General features: G+C 42.6%; 2 protein-coding genes across 2 annotated transcripts in view; both read left to right on the forward strand.

Annotated features, from left to right (window-relative positions):
* Nucleotides 1–24,310, forward strand: part of LOC122476972 (5-hydroxytryptamine receptor 2C) — a 94,144-nt gene that overhangs the window by 45,580 nt on the left and 24,254 nt on the right. The gene's annotated exons all lie outside the window — the stretch shown is intronic.
* On the forward strand, nucleotides 2,729–6,988 carry LOC122476974 (COUP transcription factor 2-like). Its single transcript, XM_043569905.1, has 2 exons — nucleotides 2,729–3,305; nucleotides 3,405–6,988. Exons 1-2 carry the CDS (start codon nucleotides 3,070–3,072, stop codon nucleotides 4,420–4,422), a joined length of 1,254 nt encoding a protein of 417 aa, XP_043425840.1. The 5' UTR covers nucleotides 2,729–3,069; the 3' UTR covers nucleotides 4,423–6,988.

A 24,310-nucleotide genomic window follows, 5' to 3' on the forward strand; every position in this document is an offset into this window, starting at 1 on the left:
AATTGCCTCTGGTTGCAGCCTCATTTTCCAGTTGTCTGCACAGGTCTTTAGGGGTAATAAAGGGTGCCTAGACCTGAATCTGGTTCGTATCAGTGGATAACTAGTAAGGACAATGGGAGCAAAATTGTAGAGATGTGTTATCTTGGGTGGGAGACTGTAATTGATATCCTAAATATTTAACTCATTTGTGCACAATCTTTCCGTTTATCATTGAAGAACCTTGGAAAGCAGATAAAACAGGCAATTTTCTCAAGCTTTCGGAAGGGAAACTAAATCCCAAGGTGGGTGTACACATACAGACAGTAGAACAAATCTTTCTCCTCCCTTCCCTACACTCATTAGAACCACAGAATATGGATTCTTCTGTGCCCTGCGTATCGGAAGCAGAGTTAGGCACCTGTGAACGGTATCGATGTTTTACGCATAAAATCTCTAAAACGGCCTCATATTCTAAGTAATAATCCTTGAAACTCAAAGTGACAACTGCTTCTCGTGAACAGTGGGGCCCTGGGCTCGTTCAGACTCACATCCCCGCTACTCTGAAAGGCCACTGGGGAATGGTTTTAGTCCAAGGCGAGCAAGTATTTCAAATAACTCTACACTTTAATGAAAATCTCTCCAGTTGTTAGATGTCAACTTATTTGTAAGAGAACTGGAGGCATTAGGCACAGGACAAGATTTTAGGGGTTTATTCAGCAATGAGTTCTGTTTTCTGAAATATGGCAAAGTGGGCTTTTTGGAACAACACTACCAAATAAGTATATTGGATATATGGATGTGTGTGTGTGTGTGTGTGTGTGTGTGTGTGTGTACATATCAAAGAACTGACAAGATAGTAAGGAATAACGTCGGCAAAATTTTAGTTGGGGGCGGAACCCCGATATAGGATTGAAGCACCTTTTGCCCTATAGATAATTTGCTAAACAAGGGAGTTTGAAAGTATGCAGACAGGAATGCAAACAGATCATCCTCATTTTAAGTCGGCTTCCTAAAGAACTATACCCTGACAGAAGGGTAAACCAGACCCAAACCTGAACCACACTCTCACCCCTGCAGTTTGTAAGGAAAAGTGCCTTGGAGTGGAGGGGTGAAGGGAACCTGTTTTTGATCAATTCTAACCACAAGCCAGGGCACACAGTGATTTGCAATGGTCAAAAAAACTCAAGCTATACATTTAGTGGATCACACTCTTGGAACATAGTGCGCCATGCATCAGTTTAAAAACAGCAAACAGTGCAGTTGACAAAAAGCAACTAAAGTTGAAGAGGTACTTCACAAAAGAAGTCCAAATGAGTCGGAGTACCTTTCTGTATGTGCTGCTCGAACTTAGTAGTAATCAGCGAAATTAAAACCACAATTAAGCACCAGTAGTCACTGGATGAGCAAAATTTAAACTGTGAGTATACTTGTGTTGGCAAACACGTGGAGCAATAGGAACTCACACAGTTGTGATGGGAATGAATGTAAATGGATAAAACTATCTTGAAAAATAGCACAGCATTAATAGCAATCTTAGAAAAGTATAGGGGGGCACCTGGGCGGCTCAGTCAGTTAAACGTCAGACTCTCGATTTCCGCTCAGCTGATGATCTCTCAGTTTGTGAGTTCCAGCCCTGTGCCAGGCTCTGCAGTGTGACAGTGTGGAGCCGGCTTGGGATCTTTCTCTCTCCTTGTGCCCCTTCCCCCCTCCTCTCTTTCAAAATAAATAAGCTTTTTTTTTTTTTTAAGTTTGTGCCCTCTAATCCAGAACTTCCACTGTTGAGTATACAGTCTAGAGAATGCCTTACAACTGAGCACCAACATACGTGTAGAAGAATCATTTGCAGCATTATTGCTTGTAAATACCCCAAACTGGAAGAAATAAAATTATACACAAACAGTAAAGCATATACTTAAATTGCTGCCTTTAGTAATACAACCAAATATCATGCAGATAAAAAAGCTGAGGCACAGAGTGATACGATTGTTTATCCAAAATCACACATATTTTAAGTGACAGAGGTAGGATTTACCTGCAAGCAATAACATTCTAAAGTCCTTAGGTATTATATGGTGCTGCTTCTCATAAATGTGTTCCCTAAGAAGTGATTGATATTAGGATAAGCTATATGAAATTGACATGTTTTGCGAGTCAAAAGAGTTGAATACTAGCAAATTCATACGGTTCAACCCAACAGTTCTCTTAAGTTCTGAAATCACCTAGTTGGTCTGAAATCACCTTGCACAGTGTATCAGCTTATTTCTCCCTAGCCTTCGCCCTCAAAATGAGTTTTTGTACTGTCTTTTATTGGTGACAAAAGTTTCCTCTGAATGCCATCATTGCTGAAGACTCTGGGTTGCTTCTTTATTCTGGTTTTTATTTTATTAAGTGACTGTGGTAAAAAAAAAACAAAACAAAAAAAGTCTTACGAGCCATAGGGAATGGAAATGATGAAAGCAATTACAAATGTTAACACAGGCCAAGAATTATAGTCTTCTGCGTGCATTTGTACTAGTGACCCACTTCCAGGCAACAGAGGCTTCCCAAATTAAAAAACCCGTAATAATCTTTTACTGGGAGTGAACCAGAGAGGGCGGGGGAGAGTGAACGCAAGTGAGATCTTTTCTTTTGCAGGGGGGGGGGGGGGGGGGGGGGGGGGGGGGGGGGGGGGGGGGGGGGGGGGGGGGGGGGGGGGGGGGGGGGGGGGGGGGGGGGGCGGGGCTCCTATTTCTGTCTTGAAGCCAGACAATCCACTTGCGGTTCTCCCTAAGCCTCCCTGTGTCTCGCCATATTTGGCTTCCCCTCACTCGCGCGCGGCACCTACCCCGCCCTCTGTGGCGGGAAGCCCTCCAAACCGATAGAACTTAGTCGAGGGAAACAGATAAAACAAATACACAGGCCCAGAGAGGCCGATAAAACTTTGCAAAACTAGAAACAAAAAAGGAAAAACTAACCAACCTCAACCAACCAGCGCCCTGCCTGCTGGGGGCGCCGTCCTACTTCCTGTCGCACAATCATACACACAAAAGGCAGTGCGCCGGCGCCAGAGACCCGGAGCCGCCATCGTCCACAGACGGGTGAGCGGGAAATATGGACGCGGCCTTCACAGATATGGATTCAGGAGTCCCCGTGAAGTTCGAACCCCAGGATGAGATGTCTGGCTTTCAGGACAGCCTAGTCTTACAGGTACCACCTCTGCCAAACCCACTGCCCTGGGCCATGTATATGCCGCAGATGCCCAGACAAGGGAGCCCAGCCAGCATGCTGACCGAAATGGCGGCTGACGACCAGGGTGGCTTTGACGGCTACGGCGGTAACCAACAGCAGCCGCTGCCGCCGCCGCTGCCGCCGCCACCGCCGCCACCACCGCCGCCACCGCTGCCGCCGCCGCCGCCGCCACCGCAGCCGCCGCCGCCACTGCAGCTGCCGCAACAGCAAATCAAGTGCATGGTGTGCAGGGACAAGGCAAGCGGCAAGCACTACGGCCAGTTCACGTGCGAGGGCTGCAAGAGCTTCTTCAAGCGCAGCGTGGCGAAGAACCTGAGCTTCAGATGCCAAGCCAACCGAGACTGTCGCGTCAATCAGCACCGTCGCAACCAGTGCCAGTACTGCCGCTTCAGAAAGTGCCTCGACGTCGGTATGAAACCAGAAGCAGTGCAAAGCAACAGGAGACTGCCCACCCAGCCAGCCCACGGGCCATCTGCGCTGACCACCCGGCAACCCTCCGACTGCTATCCGAACCTGTCTGGGTATGTTTCTCTGCTCCTCAGCGCGGAGCCCAACCCCTTGCCTTGGTCAAGCTGCCAGTTCACACCGCCCAACACCATCCTCAGCCTCGAGGACATTTGCGAACAGGCTGCGCGGATGCTCTTCGGCGCCGTGGAATGGGCCCGGAACATACCCTTCTTCCCGGCCCTGCCAATCAGCGACCAGGTGGCCATGCTTCGCCTTACCTGGTGCGAGCTGTTCATGCTGAACTGGGCGCGGTGTTCCATGCCACTCCACGTGGTCTCGTTCCTGGCCTCGACCTGCTTACACAACACGCCCATGTCTTCGGACCAAGTTGCTGTCTTTATGGACAACGTCCGGATCTTCCAAGAGCAAACCGAGAAGCTCAAAGCTCTGCAAGTCGACCCCACCGAGTACAGCTGCCTCAAGGCCATCGTCCTGTTCACTTCAGACGCCAGCGGTCTCTCCGACGCGGCGCAAGTGGAAAGCTTGCAGGAGAAGTCCCAGTGCGCCCTGGAGCAATACGTTAGGAACCAGTACAACGACCAACCAACGCGATTCGGAAAGCTTTTGCTTCGCCTCCCTTCCTTCCGCACCGTGTCTTCCGCAGTTATAGAGCAGTTATTTTTCATCCACCTGGTAGGTAAAACCCCCATCAAAACCCTCATCCAGGGTATGTTACTGTCAGGTAACAGTTACAGCAGTAATAACTAGCTGTACGTGGCACTTCAAAAAATAAGTCAAAATAAGAATGGGGCAGGGGGCTGAAACGGAGAGAGCAAAAAGGTAGACTGGTTTCTTTGCTTAATACTGTTAAAGGATATAAAAGGGATGTTACAAGTTTGCCAGAAGAAGGGAGGGAAAGAATTTAATGGACTGTGAGTTTGAAAAAAAAAAAAAGAGACTGTCAAATGAACTTTTACAGAATACCAAAAAAACCCCACAAAACACCAAAAAACAAACAAAAATAAAACACACACACACACATACACACACACACACACACACACACACACAAAACCGAAAAATTCCTATGTCAGAACAGCCTGCTACTTATTTTTGTATAAAAAGGAAATTAGTTTTGCTCTTGTTTTGGTAAACTTCTGAAAAATATTGCCCAAAGCGCCTTTAAGGAGATTGGGAGAAAATGTGCAGAATGGAGAGAAAGTAAGCCTTTTCCCCCCAAATTATTAACTGTGTTTTATCTATGTACCTCGAGCTGTTCTCTTCTTGTACTGTTCTAGTTCCAAACCACTTTATTCTGTGGCTCTATAATACGTTTGGATATAATCTTGGTTTCTTAAAATGCTGTGTATCCTTAAAATGTATGTTCTGCAAGAATTAAAACTGAGTCCATGAAAATATCACAGGAAGACATAAAACTTTGAAAGGCAATTCCAAGATGATGGAAACACACAAGGGGTATCCAAAAACTTTAGATGAAATCGAGCACTCTAATTTGAGAACTGGAGGAATCACATACAACACTTAGCTTCCCTTAACCCTGCCTCTTCCCTCAAAAGACACTATGACAAACCTAGATTTTTAAAAACGCTTTAGAGAATGGACTGTAGGATTTATTGGCAGCAACAAATGTGTCCAAGACGCATGCTGTCGTTTTGAATAGAAAGTGAACGTTTGTACTTGGAGTTGAGCCCCATTTAGTTCTTGAATTGTTATGGAAATCCTACATTTGTGTATTCGGAAATCCTTTATGTTATCAATGCTGATATCATCCCCCCCCTTTTTTTAAAGAAATGTAGTTGAAATCAGCATGACAGAATAATACTGTTGGCACTTATAGGTAACATGATTCATTCGGTATCTTCGAGTTTACAGTTAGGTTTTGTTTTGTTTTGTTTAAGTGCAATATGTCAGTATACTGTAAAAGATATAATAACTGAATTATTTGATCAAGTGTTATATTCCAGGGGAAAATGAGAGTATTCCAAAATTAAAGTATTATTTATTTGGTATCTTAAAAAAAATAATCTTTTGCTGAGCAGGCCTATACCCCAAATGAGAGTAAACCATATATCCTAGGCCCGATCACCCAGAGGATTCCATACAACACAAACCCATCCGTTTTGAAAGAGCCTTCCAAAATTTCATGGAAACAAATAAGTAGACACAGTGCATCAATTTCTACACACAGAGAAATTTCCTTCAGAATTGTATCTTTGGATTTTAAGAAAGTAGAAAATAGGGAAGGATGATGACAAGCAAGTCATGAAAAACTGGGGAACAAAAATCTCTGTGTGATCTCCGAGGTCAGAAAGATCTACTTGTTGGTATGGGGTAAAAAAAAATGAATAAAAATTTACAAATGCCTGAGAGAAATCATCTCAAGTATAAGCGATTGAACTGGGTTACAAAATCTGGAAAAAGAAAGTTACAAAATGGCTGTGCAATTTTGGTCCAAAAGGTGCTACCTTTGTCTAATGTTTCAGAGCCAGAGTTTTCTTTCCATGCAGAAATGAACACATCAAAGCTAATTTTTTTTAATTGCAGGGTAAAGTGAGGTACGACATTAGTTTTGTGCGTATGACGTGATGATCTCACATCTTTACCAACCAACACTTGTTATTTTTTGTCTTTTTGATAATAGCCGTTTTGACAATTGGGAGGTGACAGCTCACTGTAGTCTTGAGTCATATGTCCTTAATGATATGTGATGCTGAGCATCTTTCCATGCACCTGTTGGCCATCTGTATGCTTCGGTGGGAAAAGGTCTGTTCCCACAGAATAGAATATTCTGTTCTGCTTGCTTTTGAACCACATTGCTTGGGTTTTTGTTGTTGTTGTTGAGTAATAGGAGTTCTTTAACTATTTTGATAATAACCCCTTCATAGATATATGATTTGCAAGTATCTTTTCCCATTCAGTAGGTTCCTTTTTTATTTTGCTTGATGGCTTCTTATCTAACTGTGCACAAGCTTTTTGGTTTAATGTGGTCCCATTTGTTTATTTTTGCTTTTGTTGCCATTACTTCTATAGTCAGAAATGACAAAATGATATTGTCAAGGAACTTATCACCTATATTTTTTTCTAGTTTTATGATTTCTGATCTTACATTCAAATTTTTCATCCATTTTGAGTTCATTTTTCCCCCCATTTGTTTTAATGTGCAAATATTTGTTTACTGGACTTGGCAAATGTATTATGGTAAGATACGATACGAACAATGTGAAAAACTGGATGGGAATATATGAAATCTCTATTATCGTTGCAACTTTTCTGTATATGAAATTATTCCCAAAATAAAGTTCTTTAAAATCTTTTTAGGTGTGTATTCTTTTTTTCTATGTCTTCTTATCATATTCCACTAGATAATTTGTATTTCTAGGGGAGTACTATTTTGTTTTGAGGTATAACACTTCTACAGTGAGTGCAAAAATCTTAATTATATAGAGCAGTATTTTTTTAATATTTTACTTTTTAATAAATGCTTAACATATATTTATTTTTGAGAGACAGAGAGAGAGCATGAGCCAAAGAGGAGCAGAGAGAGAGGGAGACACAGAATCCAAAGCAGGCTCCAGGTTCTGAGCTATCAGCCCAGAGCCTGACACAGGGCTCAAACCCAGGAACTTCGAGATCATGAGCCGAGCTGAAGTTGGACTCTCAACCGACTGAGCCACGCTGGCACCCCTTTCCTTTTTTTTTTTTTTAACTTATTTATTTATTTTGAGAGAGACAGAGACAGCGCCAGCGGGGGAGAGGCAGAGAGAGGGAGAGAGAGAGAGAGAGAGAGAATCCCAAGCAGGCTCCGCACTGTCAGCACAGAGCCCAATTCACGAACCCCGAGATCATGACCTGAGCTGTGAACAAGAGTCAGAAACTTAACCAACTGAGCCACCCAGGTGCCCCGATCAGTACTCTTTTTAACACACATTTATATGCACACAACTGTAACCACCCTCCACGATGAAATTTGAAGTGGGGTTTGTGAGCAAATGGCTAAGAATTCTTGAGTTTTTGGTGCAAAAAAGGGATTTTGTTGCAGCACGGGGCCAGGGTCCGTGGGCAGAAAGAGCTACACCGGCAAGTGTGAGGGGGGCTGATCATTTATTTTAGATTTGTTGAGGGAGTCGGGGGTAGAGATAAAGGAAGTTTCTAAGGAATTTGAAAGCAAGGCTTTCAGGATCTTAGCCTGCTGCTGTCAAGATAAGGTTACCTTTAGTTTTTAACAAAACGTAAACGCTAAGGCAGTCATGAGTTTCTTGAGGAAGGTCACACTCTGCGTGCCTCAGGTGTCTGTCCGTGGGCTGCAAGCTGTAGGGAAATTTAATTTCAACATTTTTCTTGCCTCTGTTTCCCCCATCGGTCCAGATTGAAATGTACCGTTACTAGCAACCTAAGTTTCTTATGCCACAACCCCATCAATAACCAGCACCGTGCCCCAAGAGATAATCGCTGTTTTGACTTCTCTCACAATCGCTAAATTATCTGTTCTTGAGCTTCATGTAAATGGAATCACACAGTATTTTTGTTTTGTTTGCTCATTTATTTTTTTTTAACTCCACATATAAGGGAAATCAGATGACAGTTGTCTTTCTCTGTCTGACTTATTTCACTTAGCATAATACCCTCTAGGCTCATCTGTGTTGGTGCAAACGGAACATTTTTATTCTTTTTTATGGCTTGGTAATATTCCAGTGCAGGGTATAATATATAATATACATAATATATATGTGTTAAATCTTTATCCGTGATACCATATGGCATTGGCTTTCTACGTCTGGCTTCCTTCAGTTATAATGGTCCCCAGATTCGTCCGTGTTGTATTTGCAGTTTTTCGAGTTCTCTTGTAATTGACTTCTGGTTTCATACCATTGTGGTTAGAAAAGATGCTTGATATGATTTTACTCTTCAATTGATGGAGGCTCGTTTTGTGGCCTAGCATGTGATGTGTCCTGAAGGACGTTCCACGTGCACTTGAGAAGAATGTATCCCACTGCTTTTGAATGGAATGTTCTCTATATATCTATTTGTTCGGTCTAATGTATAATTTAAGGTCTATGTTTCCACATTAATTTTCTGTCTGCTTGATCTATCCATTGATATAAATGGGGTTTGAAAGTCCCCTACCATTATTGTATCACTGTCAATTTCTCCCCTGTTAGTATCGGCTTTGTGTATTTCAGTCCTTCCACATTGGGTGTATAAATATTTTAAAATATCATAACTTGTTAGTGGATTGACCCCTCTATCATCATGTGTAGTGTCCATCATTGTCTTTTGTTGTCTTTGTTTTAAAGCCTATTTTGTCTGATATCAGTATAGGTACCCCTAATTTACTTTGGGTTCTATTTGCATGAAACCTCTTTTTCCCTCCCTTCACTTCCAGTCTCTGTGTGTCCTTAACATCTGAAGTGAGTCTCTTACAGGCAGCATATAGATGAGTCTTGTGTTCTCTGGGTTTTTTAATCAATTCAGCCGCTCTCTCTGTCCTTTGATTGGAGAACTGTATCCATTGATATTTCAAGTAATTATCGATAGGTATGTACCCATTGTAATGCTGTTCTTTTCTGGCTGTTTACGTAGTTCCTCTCTGCCCCTTTCTTCTTCTCTTGCTCTCTTTTCTTGTGGTTTGATGACTTTCTATAGTGTTATGCTGAGATTCCTTCTCATTTTCTTTTGTGTATCCACTATGGGTTTTTGCTTTGTGGCTACCATAAGGCTCATACATAACCGTCTAGGTGTTGAACAATCTATTTTGGTTGATAGCAGGTTAAGTACGATTGCATCTCAGAACTCTACATTTTCACTCTGTCCACGTGTTTTGTTTTGAAAGTCACATTTGACATCTTTATGTGTATCCCTTAACTAGTTACTGTAGTTACAGTTATTGTTATTACTTTTGCCTTTTAAACTATTTGCTAGCTTTACAAGTCATTAATTCACTGCCCTTAACTGTGTATTTACCTTTTTTTTGGAGAGATTTACACTTTCATATATTTTCTTGTTACTAATAAGTGCCCTTGCCTTTCAGCTTAAAGAAGCCCCTTGAACATTTCTGGTAAGGCCAGTTGAGTGTTGATGAATTCCTTTAGATTCTGTGTGTCTGGAAAGTTCTTTATTTCTTTTTCAGTTCTGAATAATAACCATACCAGGTAGAATATTCTTGGTGCTAAGTTTTTTTTTTTCTTTCAGCACCTTGAATATATCACACTGCTCCCTTCTGGCCTTGTTTTTCTTTTGCTGCTTTTAAGATTCTCTTTATTCTGGGGTGCCTGGGTGGCTCAGTCGGTTAGGCGTTCAACCCTCGATCTCAGGTCAGGTCATGATCTCACGGCTCGATTGAGCACCTGTGCTGACAGGGTGGAGCCCGCTCGTGATTCTCGCTCTCCCTCGTTCTCTGCCCCCGCCCCACGTGTGCACTTGTACTCTAAATAAATAAATAAATAAGGTAATTAATTAATTAACATTACAATTTTTTAAAAAAAGATTCTCTCGGGGCGCCTGGGTGGCGCAGTCGGCTAAGCGTCCGACTTCAGCCAGGTCACGATCTCGAGGTCCGGGAGTTCGAGCCCCGCGTCAGGCTCTGGGCTGATGGCTCAGAGCCTGGAGCCTGTTTCCGATTCTGTGTCTCCCTCTCTCTCTGCCCCTCCCCCGTTCATGCTCTGTCTCTCTCTGTCCCAAAAATAAATAAACATTGAAAAAAAAATTTTTTTAAAAAAAAAAAAGATTCTTTCTTTATCCTTAACTTTCAATACTTTAATTATAACATGGCTTGGTGTGGGTCTCTTTGTGTTCATCTTGTTTGGAATTCTCTGAGCTTCCTGAACCTAGATGTCTGTTTCCTTCCTCAAGTTAGAGAATTTTCAGCCATTATTTCTTCCGAGACGTTTTCTGCCCCTTTCTCTCTCCTCCTCCTGGGACCCCCATAACGTGAATGTTATTCTGTTTGGCATTGAAAATAGATCCCTTAAGCTATCTTCACTTCTTAAAATTTTTTTTGCCTCTCTTCTGTGTTGACTGCCACTGCCCTGTGTTTTAGCTCGCTGATTCTACCTTCTGCTCCCTCTAAGTCTACTGTTGAACCTCTCTACTGTATTTTTCATTTCGTTGATGGTATTCTTTGTTCTGTGGCTTCCATGTGGTGCTTTCTTGTGTTTTCTCTTTGGTGAAATTCTCTTGGTGCCCATCCATTCTCCAGAGTTCAGTGAGCATCTTTACGACTGTTACTTTGAACTTTTTATCAGGTAAATTACTTATCTTTGTATCCTTGAGGGTTTTTTTTTTCTATGTATTAGGCAAAATGGGTATCTCCCCGAGTCTTGCAAGAGTGGCCCCGTGGAGACGCGCCTTATCATTTAACCTTGCCCTAGTTCTTGGCTGCCTCTTGAAACCTTTATAATTATCTGAGTAGCCTGATTTTCTCGGGTGTTCCCAACTGTTGAGGGTGTGCCAAGTCTTGTGCGTGCTCCAGAGGGAGGGACCTCAGTTAGTACCTCGTTTCAGGCTGACTGGAAGCTAGACTCTCAGCAGCTTTTAAGGTATGCAAATATATATGGTCTTGGGGGTCCGCAATCATAGACCCTGCTGGCCCCCAGACTGAGCGATCCTTCATGACAGGTGCAAAATTCGGGGCTCCAGGTGAGTCTATGAGCTCCTTTCTTAGGGGTACCAGTGCGTTTTCATGAGGCCAGGTGAAAGCTCGAAGACGGCATCATACCCCCAGCCTATCTTCCTTAGGAGCACTTCTGTAGCCTTCAGATGCGTGGGAAGCCTGGAGCCTGCCCCTTACGCTGGAGCTCCAGATCAACTAGATAGGCGTTTTTTCACACGAAGACCGGGGGGGGGGGGGGGGGGGGGGGGGAGGGGGGTGTACTTCCGTCAGCTGTCTGTGCCGTGCCCTTGGGGTGGTAGTGTGCAAAGAATTGTCTCTCCAGTTGTTTCAGAACCGTAAGGTCCAGAAGTGCAACTCCCCTTAGCCACTGGAGTCAGTCATTCAAGGGGCATCCGCTAGGTCCCACGTGGAGTGGTACACGGGTGGGGCACTCCCCTGGCCGGTTTTTCTTTCTTTTTTTTTTTTTTTTGAGGGGAGGCTGTTCGAGTGATGCATGAGGGAGGGTGTCTTGCTGGCTGGCTGAGGCAAGGTAGTAGGGAACACCACCGGGGGCCAGCAGTGAAAAAACAAACAAACAAAAAAGAGTGACAAAATGGGCTCTGCCAGTATCTCTGTTCCTGGAGAGAGTTCCAACAGGCTCCTGCCCTTCTACCAGACATCTTAAGACCAGCAAACGAATCTTCTTCACATATGGTTCCGGTGCTTTTCTGACTGGGGCTTCTGCGCTGGGTCCCAAGGCGAGTGCATCTGTGTGTGAGTCCTTTAAGAGCGGAGCGTCTGTTTTCCATAGCCCTATGGCTTTTATTTTTTAATTTTTTTTTAACGTTTATTTATTTTTGAGGCAGAGAGAGACAGAGCATGAACGGGGGAGCGTCAGAGAGAGAGGGAGACACAGAATCGGAAACAGGCTCCAGGCTCTGAGCTGTCAGCACAGAGCCCGACGCGGGGATCGAACTCATGGACCGCGAGATCATGGCCTGAGCCGAAGTCAGGCACTTAACCCACTGAGCCACCCAGGTGCCCCCCACCCCCCCATGGCTTTTAAAACCAGACATGGCTGGAGCTCGTCTCTCTGGTGTAGCTCTCAAGGGCTGGGGGGGGGGGGTTGCTGATGTGGGGCACAAACCCTTCACTCTTCGGGGAGAAGTTCCATATTTGGGAGATCCCTCCCAGCTCTGGGCTGCAGTGCCATGGGTAGGGCCTTTGGTGAGACCTCGTCTCTGCCTCTCTTACCCATCTTGATGTGACCTCTTTATCCTTCGCTGTGGAGCAGCTTGCTCCGGTAGTTTTCAGGTCCTTTCCAGAGGGAATTTTTCCATATGTAGCTATAGATTCGTTGTATCCGTGGGAGAAGGTGGATTCGGGCTCTTCCTGTGTCACCATCTTAAACTGCCTCTTAAAGCAAATTTTAAAGACCCCAAATATCCCCTGGCATAATGCGGAAACTAATTCTTCTGCATGTTTTGTGTTTAAATGAGAGTTTAGAGGATGAAAGGATTCCGTTGCAGTTCAGGGATCAGTTTTGCAGTTTTTGCCCAATAGTATTAATAAAACGAGGAGAAAACCAAGTAATTCCCCATCCCTGCCCCTCCATTCCCTCGCCCCCACCTTCAGACTAATTGTAAATCTGCATTTATTTTTAAATGCTTATTGATTTATTTTGAGACAGAGAGAGAGAGAGAGAAAGAGTGTGCACATGCAAGAGGGGCAGAGAGAAAGGAAAACAGAATCCCAAGCAGGCTCTGCATTGTCAACGCAGAGTTGGACACGGGGCTCGATCCCATGAACTGTGAGATGATGACCTGAGCTGAAACCAGGAGTCAGATGGTTAACCGACCGAGCTGCCCAGGGGCCCTGTAAATCTTTATTAATTTTTAGATTCTAACGACATCTTATGCTTTGTCAATACAAATACTTCCTAATTCAGATGAACTGAGGTAGAGACAGGACAAAATCAGGGTCATTTGGGGGAAGTTGTGGTTGTATCTTAAATTCGAGTTGTCATTTGGCTACTTTAACTTACATCTGGGGAGGAAATGACTTTATTAATGTCAGTCTTTTCCAAGCACATTTGCCATGGTTTATTCTTAGAAGAACATTAGAAAAATTACAGTTCTTAAGAAAACCGTGACTTCCCCTTCAGTGACATGTTCTCAAGAAGAAAATTCTTTTCTTCAGACTTTTGGCCCAGGGAGAGTTGGGTAAGAAAGATTTTGAAACCGCTTAATTATCCTTTTTGTGGTCATTAAAATGGAGAACTACTTAAGATTCTAACTGTGCCACAGGATGCCAAATATTTTAGGGTAGTTGTTATTTTGTTACTATATAAGAGACTTATGATTCGTGCTTCATCACGTTTTTCACACTTACAAGGCACCGAACATCCCCCCGTGTTGCATTAACCCTACACAGCGTTAACTCGGATCCTGCCCGTAATGCAGCGTCTTATTGGAAACTAACGGCTTTAAAAATGTCATTAATTCTTTTTCAGGAATCAACTGAAAAAGAGGCCAACCTGTTGCAGGCTTTTCTCAGCAAAAAACTGACGATCAGTAATTATAATTACTAGTGATCTTAATTAGAAGTTCTCTCAAGCGATGAGATTTAAAAAATGCCAAGAACCTCTCAGAATTTAAACAGTGAGCTTCTAGCTTAGAAAATACAGAGCGTGGGGGCGCCGGGGTGGCTCAGTCCATTAAGCGCCGGACTCTTGATTTTGGCCGAGGTCGTGATCTCATGGTTCGTGGGATCGAGCTCCACGTGGGGCTCTGTGCTGACAGCGCGGAGCTTGCTGGGGGTTATCTGTCCCCCCCTCTCTCTCTGCCTCTCCTCTCCTTGCACTCTCTCGTTCTCTCTCTCAAAACAAATAAACTGCAACAAAAATTATAGAACATGGAGGCCACAAAAATGAGTATTGCTAGGCACACCCACAACCAAGGACAATATTAATAAGACAGAAAATAGTAGGAGCCTCTTCTCTTGTGTGTAGGTAAGAGTTTGGAGGATGAGGATATGGTTGATATAGTATGTACTTCACATAATTTAAAAACTAAAGAGTACAGTAAATAAACCACCTACAATAGTGCCTGGCACACAGCAAGTCGTGTAGACGTATTACCTACCGCTATTATAAAATAATGTTTATTTTCTAGGGATTTTGCTTTCTATCAAGTTTTTACATTTATCTGCAGGCCCTTAAAGTGTCTTTTGCTGGTTTCTTGTCTAAGTTTATTTATTTATTTTGAGAGAGACAGAGACAGGGCAAATGGGGGGGGGGGATGGGTAGAGAGACAGAGGGAGACAGAGAATCCCAAGCAGGTTCCATGTTGGCAGCTCAGAGCCCAACGCGGGGCTTGAACTCACAAAACAGTGAGACCGCGATCTGGGCCGAAACCAAGAGTTGGACACTTAACCGACTGAGCCCCCCGGGCACCCCAAAGTGTCTTTTGAACAATGCTGAATTATGTCTGTCCCTCTAAGCACTTATGTTTTGGCTACATTTTGCATAAATTAAGTTGCTTAGTTTATTCTTTGCTCTAAGTTTATTTATTTATTTTGAAAGAGAGAGTGAGCTAGAGCAGGAGAGGGGCAGAGAGAGAGGCTCTGTCAGCGCAGGGCCAGACATGGGGCTTGAACTCACAAACTGTGAGGTCGTGACCCGATCCAGAATCCAGAGTTGGACACTTAACCGGCTGGCCCATTCAGGCACCCCAAGTTTATTCTTTTCTTAAATTTTTTTTTTCTTCAACGTTTTTTATTTATTTTTGGGACAGAGAGAGACAGAGCATGAACGGGAGAAGGGCAGAGAGAGAGGGAGACACAGAATCGGAAACAGGCTCCAGGCTCTGAGCCATCAGGCCAGAGCCCGCCGCGGGGCTCGAACTCCCGGACCGCGAGATCGTGACCTGGCTGAAGTCGGACGCTTAACCGACTGTGCCACCCAGGCGCCCCCCAAGTTTATTCTTAATATACTATCAGTGATGAAGTATTCTTGATAGACTATAAGTGACAGTCAAGGGATTGAGTGACTATAAGTTTGTGAGGGACATTACTACACTTTTTTGTTCTTTAGTTGTGTTAGAGCCTAAGAAATAATCTATGGAGTCTATATAGTACATGTAGTTAGTCTGTCCCATTCTTCAAGATTATCTAGGAACAAAGATCCCATTGTCCTGTTTCAGGGTAATCAAAGACCTTGGGGTATTCAAAAAATTTCAGAATAGTTCTAAATGTAAATATCTACCTCTGCGCCTTTCCAAGGCCTTATTCCTTCAGCCCATTCTATTGTCTTAATAGTGAGTTTGAAACAGAGTTGCTTTTATACCATATGAATATGTTTAGTGATATGGATCTCCATAACTACTGAATTAAATGTGTGAAGGAGAGAAAGTCCAAAAGTGGCATTACATTGAGATGTTTTACAAAAACAAAAAAATTCTCCGAATTCCAGCCAACGAACCACTTAGGTTTGGCAACATTTGAGTTGAGCCAGTTCATTATAGATAAACTAATTTTCTATTTTATGAGAATTTATTGTGCAATAGGATACAAGATAGATGGATAGCTTAGATAGATACATAGATAATTGATAGATAAATTGTTTTAATGTTTATTTTTGAGAGAGGGAAAGAGAGAGAGCACACAAGCTGGGGAGGAGCAGAGAGAGAGGGAGACACAGAATTAGAAGCAGGCTCTAGCAGCCCTGATGTGGGGCTTGAACTCATTCACCCAATACATAATAAGTACCTGCTTTGCATCAGGCACTTTCCCAATCACTGTGGCTCGAAAAGTTCAAATAACAGGCATGAAGCTTACATTCATGGGAGGAGATAGATAATAAATAAAAGGGTAAAATATAAAGTGAGATGGTAATAAGTGCTGTGAAGTGAAATAAAATGGTGAGAGGGAATTGGGAGTATCCGTGTGTGTGTGTGTGTGTGTGTATACACACGTATGGTACTTTGTTAATGATGCCTGTACAAGATTACTTGATGGCGATTGATTGATCGATTTTAGTATTTGGTTTCCTTTTTTTTTTTTTTTAGTTCCTTTCTTTATTTATTTTGAGAGACATAGAGAGTGAGCAGGGGAAGGGCAGAGAAAGTGTGAGAGAGAAACTCCCAAGAAGGCTCCACACTGTCAGCACGGAGCCCGATGTGGGGCTCGAACCCATGAACCGTGAGACTGTGACCTGAGCTGAAACCAAGGGTCAGATGCTTAACCCACTGAGCCACCCAGGTGCCCCTAGTATTTGGTTTCTGTTCGTGACAATTTCATTCTATGCTTTACTCCTTAAACGAGAAAACAACATGAAAATTGCAAAACCTTAAGGCATCCTCACTAATGTATCAAACACCAAAGTTACATAACTAAGGTGCCTACCCCTTGTTCCTAGATATGTGTTTTGTTGCTTATGTGAGACGCAAATAATAATAAACCCCTGCCACGTTTGCACTAGTTTATGGCTGTCTCTTTTAGGCAGCAGAATCTAATCGGGTGATATTCTAAAGACGTGCCCTTCTTCAATTTATTGTCTAGGTTAGCCACACCTCTTTGAAATGTTAAGAGGCTATTCTGGCCTCATTATCAAACAGACCAACTCACCAAGGATCAACACTCCATGCTCCAGACTGGAGGGATCTTTCTTCTCTGTGGGGCTGACCGAGAGCTCTCATTTCCCAGTTAAGAACCCTCGAATTTTCCTCCTATGATGAAAATACTCTCTGGCTTAGAAAGATCAATTTGGCTACCTCCGCACGAGGATCTTAAGAAGTTTATTTACCGTAAGAGAATTTTGGCTAGTAGTAAGTAGCTATAAACGCCTGGGAGATAACGACAAATGCTAGAGGTCTGATTCGCTCGTTTTTGCCACAATAAAAACTCTCATTTGCATAAAGCTTAAGTGTCAGAGAGACAAAAGCCACAGGAAACTTCCTGGATTTGTCGAAGAAATATATTCGTGAAGTCTGACTCAAACAACTTAGAACAAGAAACACTAAAAATAAATACCTAGCAATTCAGGACTGGATATTGTACATGTATATCCTCTGTGCAACAGACCTGGAAGGTGCAAGTTCATTGTTGAATAGTTAAGACTGTTAGACAAGCATAGGTAGCCGAAAAAGCTTATTTACAAACGACCCTCGCAGACAGATATCCCCGGATTCAAGTGCTAATTCCTGCTGCTTCAGAGTCATTATGTTACTTTCAGAGAGGCTTAAACTTCACTTCTTTGTAGATCTGTAAACGGACAGCAAAGGGCAGGGCAGCGGAGCAGAGAGAGACAGAGACACAGAATCCGAAGCAGGCTCCAGGCTCCCAGCTGTCGGCACAGAGCCCGACGCGGGGCTCGAACTCACAAACCTCGAGATCATGACCTGAGCTGAGGTCGGACGCTTCACCGACTAAGCCACCCAGGTGCCCCAAGGAAGACTAGATTATTGATGCAAAAGCCAAAATTGGTTTCCTTTAGCTTACTTTCATTATTATTTTATTCCAGAGTATGACTTGTTGTAATTTATAAGACTTTAATCAGATAAGTTATTTAAAAAGACTATCCTGTTTTGGTCAGACCAATATGTCGTCACTTTAAATCCAACTGATAAATTTTTTTGTCTCCCTATATCTTGAACTTTGATGCCTCAAAGGACTACTTACACAGATTTATTAAAAATAGAAAAGTATTGGGGCACCTGGGTGGCTCAGTCGGTTAAGCGTGCGACTTCGGCTCAGGTCATGATCTCTCACTCCATGAGTTCGAGCCCCGCGTCGGGCTCTGTGCTGACAGCTCAGAGCCTGGAACCTGTTTCAGATTCTGTGTCTCCCTCTCTCTCTCTCTCTCCCTCCCCTGTTCATGCTCTGTCTCTCTCTGTCTCAAAAATAAATAAAACTTTAAAAAAAATTAAAAAAGTAACTGTCTTACTCAAAAAAAAAAAAAAAGAATAGTATTATTTCACTTATGGCCAAGAATTCTGAAGGCCTTAGCTGCTCACCTCTTACCTCTACGTGTCTCTTCATTCTTTGTTAAATGTTTCAGAAGAAGATATGAAGCAAATATTTTAAAAGATAATAAAAATAGGAAAGCAGCAAAACCAATAGTTGACAATTCTAAAGACAGTGACAATAGCACAGATAAAAAACTGGAAATTCCATAATATAAGCATACTACTTAACACTCTTCCTTATAAATTTAAGTTAATACACCTTTAAATTTTAAAAGCACTTTCGCCTATGGCATCTCACTTAATTATTATTATTTGTACCAGTGACCCAGTGCTGTGACAAGTTGGGTATAATTAGCTTCATTTTTTAAATATTATCTTAATGTTTATTATTTATTTTTGAGAGAAACAGAGCACGAACGGGGGAGGGGCAGAGAGAGGGAGACAGAACCCAGCAGGCTCCAGGCTCCCAGCTGTCAGCACAGAGCCGGATGCGGGGCTCGAACCCATGAACCACGAGATCACGACCTGACCCAAAGTTGGAAGCTTAGCCAACAGAGCCACCCAGGTGCCCTATCTTTTTTTTTTTTCTTTTAATGTTTATTTATTTTTGAGAAAAAGAACACAAGCAGGGGAGGGCCGGAGGCCGGGGGGGGGGGGGGGGGGGGAGGGCGTGGGGCGGCGGGAGTGGTGGAACAGAGGATCCAAAGCAGGCTCTGCACTGACAGCAGCCAACCTGATGCGGGGCTTGAACTCATTAACTGCAAGATCATGACCTGAGCTGAAGTCAGACGTGTAACCGGCTGAGCCACCCAAGCGCCCCCTAGCTTCATTTTTAAAATAAAGAAAATGAGGCTCGAAGAGATTGAAAAACTGTCCTCGCTGCCGAGTGGTAGAGTTTAGATTACAGCCTAGCTCCGTCTGACTCCAAAGCTTGAGCCCTTTATACCATTAAATACGCACAGTGACACAAAGAGGTAGATCGAGTAAGTAGTGGCACTATTCTCAGCTACGAAGTATGGTGATAACATGAGTGCAACTCCTGCAAGCAAGTGTTCCTTTTTTCTTTCCCTTCCGTTGACAACCAGAGAGGGTGATAACGCTTATGATGGTCAAACTAATCATCGTTAGCCCAGGAGCCAGAAATCCTGTGTCACCCTTGACCCTGTTCTCTTTCCACTATCCCATCTTTCTTGTCGAATTGTGACCCTCTTTGCTCCAATGCACCTGTAGTTGGCCTCAGGTAAATTCTGGTGAAGACCATTTAATATAATGTTCTTATAGGGGCGCCTGGGTGGTTCAGTCAGTTGAACGTCTGACTTCGGCTCGGGTCATGATCTCGCGGTCCGTGAGTTCAAGCCCCACATCGGGCTCCGTGCGGACAGCTCAGAGCCTGGAGCCTGCTTCGGATTCTGTGTCTTCCCCTCTCTCTGTTTCTCCCCCACTCGTGCTCTTTCTCTCTCTCTCAAAAATAAACATTTAAAACAAGTGTTTAAAAATATATATAATGTTCTTATAATTTTAATATAGTTTCCTAATTGTAAAGAGTTCAGTTTCCCTGAGTTTCTAAGCTAAGCTACCATGTATATAAATTAAACATCCAAGGGTGAAAAGCACCCCTAGATTCTTACTTCTTGCCCTTAAGTGAATTAAAGAATAAATTACATGTCATGCTATTGGGATTAAATAGAGTTTAGTGGCTTCAGAAGAGCACATTGTTCCCTAAATGTTCTCACTTGAGAAGTTGGCAATACGTATTAATCAAGCTAAATACTCCCAGTCAGACCGGAATGAGGTTGTTCTCATGAATAGTGCACCTGGCTGCAACACCGAACAGTATATATGAAAAAGGATAATTCCTGGGATATGGGGACTGAACCATCGTTAGGGGGAAGGGACAAGCAATGTCCCATCGGGACACGATAGTAAAATGAACTTTGCTCTTGTCGCCTCTACCGAACGTTATGGTATGCATCCACTAACATAGCGGTCTTAGCAAAGCACATATTTGAAACGGTTAACCAAATTTTGGTCAGATGGTTTGTTTCCTTCATACGATTTTCAGCGGGTCTGAGAGTTATTTTTGGCTGCAGATTAATAATGTTAGTATTAGCTTTGCCCTGTGAATACGATTTCAGTGAGATTGACAGAACGGTTTGGACAATTCTACATTCCTCAGATAATTAGGAGGCCTACATCCAGAGTACATCCAGGGTCTGAGAATCAAAAAAAAAAAACGGCCTTAAAATTCAAATCGCTCAGCTCCCTCATTTTACAGACTTGGAAACTAAGGCTCCGTGAGCTTGACCGATTACTTTCAAAACACAAAGGTAAGCAGTATGAGAGCCAGGAGTGGAGTCTACATCCAGGGTGTGACCACTGATCCAGGCTGCATTCTTTCAAAACCAAGGCCGTGGGGGGTGCGCAGGTAGTTCCATCGGTCAAGCATCTGACACTTGATTTTAGCACAGGCCATGATCTCAGGGACCGTGAGATCAGGTTCCGCGTCAGGCTCTGTGTTGACAACACGGAGCCTTCTTGGGATTCTCTCTCTCTCTCTCTCTGACCCTCCCCTGCTCGTGCTCTTTCTCTCTGTCTCTCCAAATAAATAAATAAATGTTAAAAAACAACAACAACAAAGTCCTGATGTTGCCAGGAGCTGATTAATCTGACAAATTCACAGCGCTGGGGGTTTTAGTGTCAGGAAATGATCTAATTCTTTTCCTAAGATGCGTGTATTTCAACATGGACCTTTGATGACTAGTCTTCAGTTCCATTTAAGCAATTTTTAAAAATTTATTTATTTATGTATTTATTTGTTTGTTTGTTTGTTTAGAGAAAGAGCAAGGCAGTGGCAGAGACAGAGGGAGAGAGAGAATCCCAAGCAGGCTCACGCTGGCGGCACAGAGCCCCATGCGGGGCTCAATCTCATGAACAGTGACATCATGACCTGGGTGGAAATCAAGACCGAGCCATTCAGATGCCCCCATTTCATAACTTGTAAATTGGAATGTGAACACAAGGATACACAAAGGTTTTGATTGACGTGTCAGGCCAGTAGTATGTTGCCTACCCAAAGAGAAATTTTGAACGGTGCTTGTATACTATGCTGCTGTTGGTCATAGTAAAGGTGATATTATCTTAGCACTGAAAACAACTTTCTCACTCTACACAAATCTACCTTGTATTTCTAAGCCCTTGACTTCCAAAATATTAAGAAACATCTGCTGTAAGTGAAGTAGTTAATTATTGGATCAAATACTTTGATAGTTATTTCTATAAAGTTAAACAATGCACAGCATGTATTATTATAATAATGTAAATTTCCTTGGGGCGCCTGGGTGGCTCAGTCGGTTGGGCATCCCACTTCGGCTCAGGTCACGATCTCACGGCTCATGGGTTCGAGCCCCGCATTGGGCTCTGTGCTGACAGCTCAGAGCCCGGAGCCTGCTTTGGATTCTGTGTCTCCCTGTCTCTCTGCTCCTCCCCCATTCATGCTGTGTCTCTCTCAAAAATAAACAAATGTCAAAAAAATTAAAAAAAGAAACAAGCAAAATAATATAGATTTCCTCTCCATAAGAGGAGAGCATTGTTCAAATCCCTAGTACTGTGTAGCATTGAATCAATTATATTTAAAATTATCTCTCCGTTCTAAGTTACAGTATTATGTATACAGCACAAATTGTACTTAAACTTAAAAAATTTTTTTTAATGTTTATTTATTTTTGAGAGGGATAGCATGAGCAGGGGAGGGTTAGAGAGAGAGGGAGACACAGAATCCGAAGCAGGCTCCAGGCTCTGAGCTGTCAGCACAGAGCCTGACGTGGGGCTCGAAGTCACAAGCTGCGAGATCATGACCTGAGCTGAAGTTGGATGCTCAACCGACTGAGCCACCCAGGCGCCCCAAATTATACTTAAACTTTGACCATGCCAGCTTCTCGCTATTACGTTCGTATTAAAAACACAACAGAATGAGAGAGAGAGCATAAGCGTTGTACTATCCTTACTCTTCTCCCCTTCAAATGTTCTGATGCCTAGACACAAGTGACAAAGAGATATGACGCAAACCCTACCCTCAATATTTACAGAAAGAGATAAAAACAAAAACAAAAAACAATGCAGAGCAGTTTAGACCAGGTGAAAAATATACAATAAATGTCAAGTGAGGCAAAACAGAGGGGTGACTAAGGATTCATGGTCAAGGAGGGACTCATTGAGACAGTATCAAACTCAAATGGCATTCTCTTGAAGCTCAAAGTTGCTATTAATGAATCTCAAGGACACAAAACTTTGGTTTTAATGTGCTAAGTTCTCCATCAATACGACATTCTTTAGATAAACAGTGAGGTAAATCACAACCTTATGAACCTTTTGGCATTTACGAGCATGGTTTATATCACCGCTTATGAGTTAGAAATGGTTGGCATGAGCCATAGGTTCAGTAGTCTTTCAGAATCCCTCCCCTCCCTCGAAAAATAAAAATAATTCTTTTAATTACAAAGATTCTTCTTTTCTTAAGGGATATTTGAAATTTGGGGGTACATATCTTTCCTACCATAATGGATGGAAAAATAAACTCTTTTCAATGTCTAAAAGAGACTACAAATAACTCATTAAATGAAAAGAAGTAAGTATTATAGACTTGACTTCAGCAGTAGGTACATTCATTCCTGATACTAACTAGTATTAGGTGGGACACTTACTTTGTACGATTAAACATATATTATAGTAGAGTATAATATAGTATAGTATATATACATATATGCTCTATTTATATATAAATATTTATATTTATAGATATATTTATATGCTTATATACATTCCACCATGATAATATTTGAGAGTTGCTAAATGAGAAGTATACACAAAATTTTGAGAGGAATATATCAGCTCAGAAGCCTCGTTCACTCATTCATTTATGTATTCATTTGAATAATATTCACTTTGGATCTACTTTGTGAAAGCACTATTCTAGATGCTTGCCAAGAGAGTTGACATTCAAGAGGGCTCTTAAAGTATGACTGGGATTTTGACAGGCAGGGAAGGAGTGGGGTTTGACATTCCAGGCAGTGGGAATGACATAAAAACCAACGGAAATTTAAGAATACATGCTATGATCAGGGAAACTAGTCCTGAGTGGAAAGAATATTGAGTGTGTCAGTGTTAGGGGAAGTTAGAACAGGTAGGAAGATGTCAGACAACAACGCGCCTGGAATTTAAAAATCCAAGCGAATTTGGAGTTTATTGTTTGGACAATGGAATACCATATTTTTCCCATTAAAACCTCTGGGGGCGCCTGGGTGGCTCAGTTAAGCGTCCGGCTTCGGCTCAGGTCATGATCTCGCAGTTTGTGAGTTCGAGCCCCGCGTCGGGCTCTGTGCTGATAGCTTAGAGCCTGGAGCCTGCTACGGTTTCTGTCTTCCCCTCTCTCTCTGCCCCTCCCATGCTCATGCTCTGCCTCTCTCTGTCTCTGAATGATAAATAAATGTTAAAAAAGGAAAAAAAAAAAACCTTTTGAAGCAGTCCGTGAAAGATTCTGATTTTGATTTTGATGTTAGAAACATTAAGTTTTGCAGGATTACTGGATTCGAGTAGAGTAAGATTTTGTTGGCAGCCATCTTCTACACCTACCCAATCTTTTCTCAACAATTTTTCTTCTGAGTATAGTTGATCCACCATGTAACATTAATTTCAGGTGTGCAACCTAGTGAGTCGGCATCTCTGAACCTTACCCTGTGCTCACCTTGCAACACTATGCCGATATTGTTGACTGCATTCCCCATGCTGTGCCTTTTATTCTCATGACTGTAAATACACTCATTCTTTACACATTTTCTCAAGACTTTTCAAGTCGTCATAACTGGTGGACTTTTTGTGCCCCTGAACACTCTTCACACTGATGGAGAATAGAAGCATTAGCATTTGCTTCTTTGGTGTTTTTGGCTAATTACATTTCTAATTTCCCCTAATATTTCCTTATTTTTCCGATGCATTATGCCAAAGGGCAAATAGGCATCCCGGACATCGGTAGCTGGTAAGAAGCTGAAGATACTCTATGTGTTAGTGCAACCTTTACATAAAACTA

Source organism: Prionailurus bengalensis, chromosome X (genome assembly GCF_016509475.1).
Source record: "Prionailurus bengalensis isolate Pbe53 chromosome X, Fcat_Pben_1.1_paternal_pri, whole genome shotgun sequence".
Taxonomy (NCBI): domain Eukaryota; kingdom Metazoa; phylum Chordata; class Mammalia; order Carnivora; family Felidae; genus Prionailurus; species Prionailurus bengalensis.

What these genes read in the sequence shown, in the direction of transcription:
- LOC122476974 (XM_043569905.1), top strand. Translation starts at nt 3,070, where the DNA reads ATGGACGCGGCCTTCACAGATATGGATTCAGGAGTCCCCGTGAAGTTC. An exon ending in TACGGCGGTAACCAACAGCA is followed by an intron (nt 3,306 to 3,404) that starts GCCGCTGCCGCC and finishes GCCACTGCAGCT; the next exon opens with GCCGCAACAGCAAATCAAGT.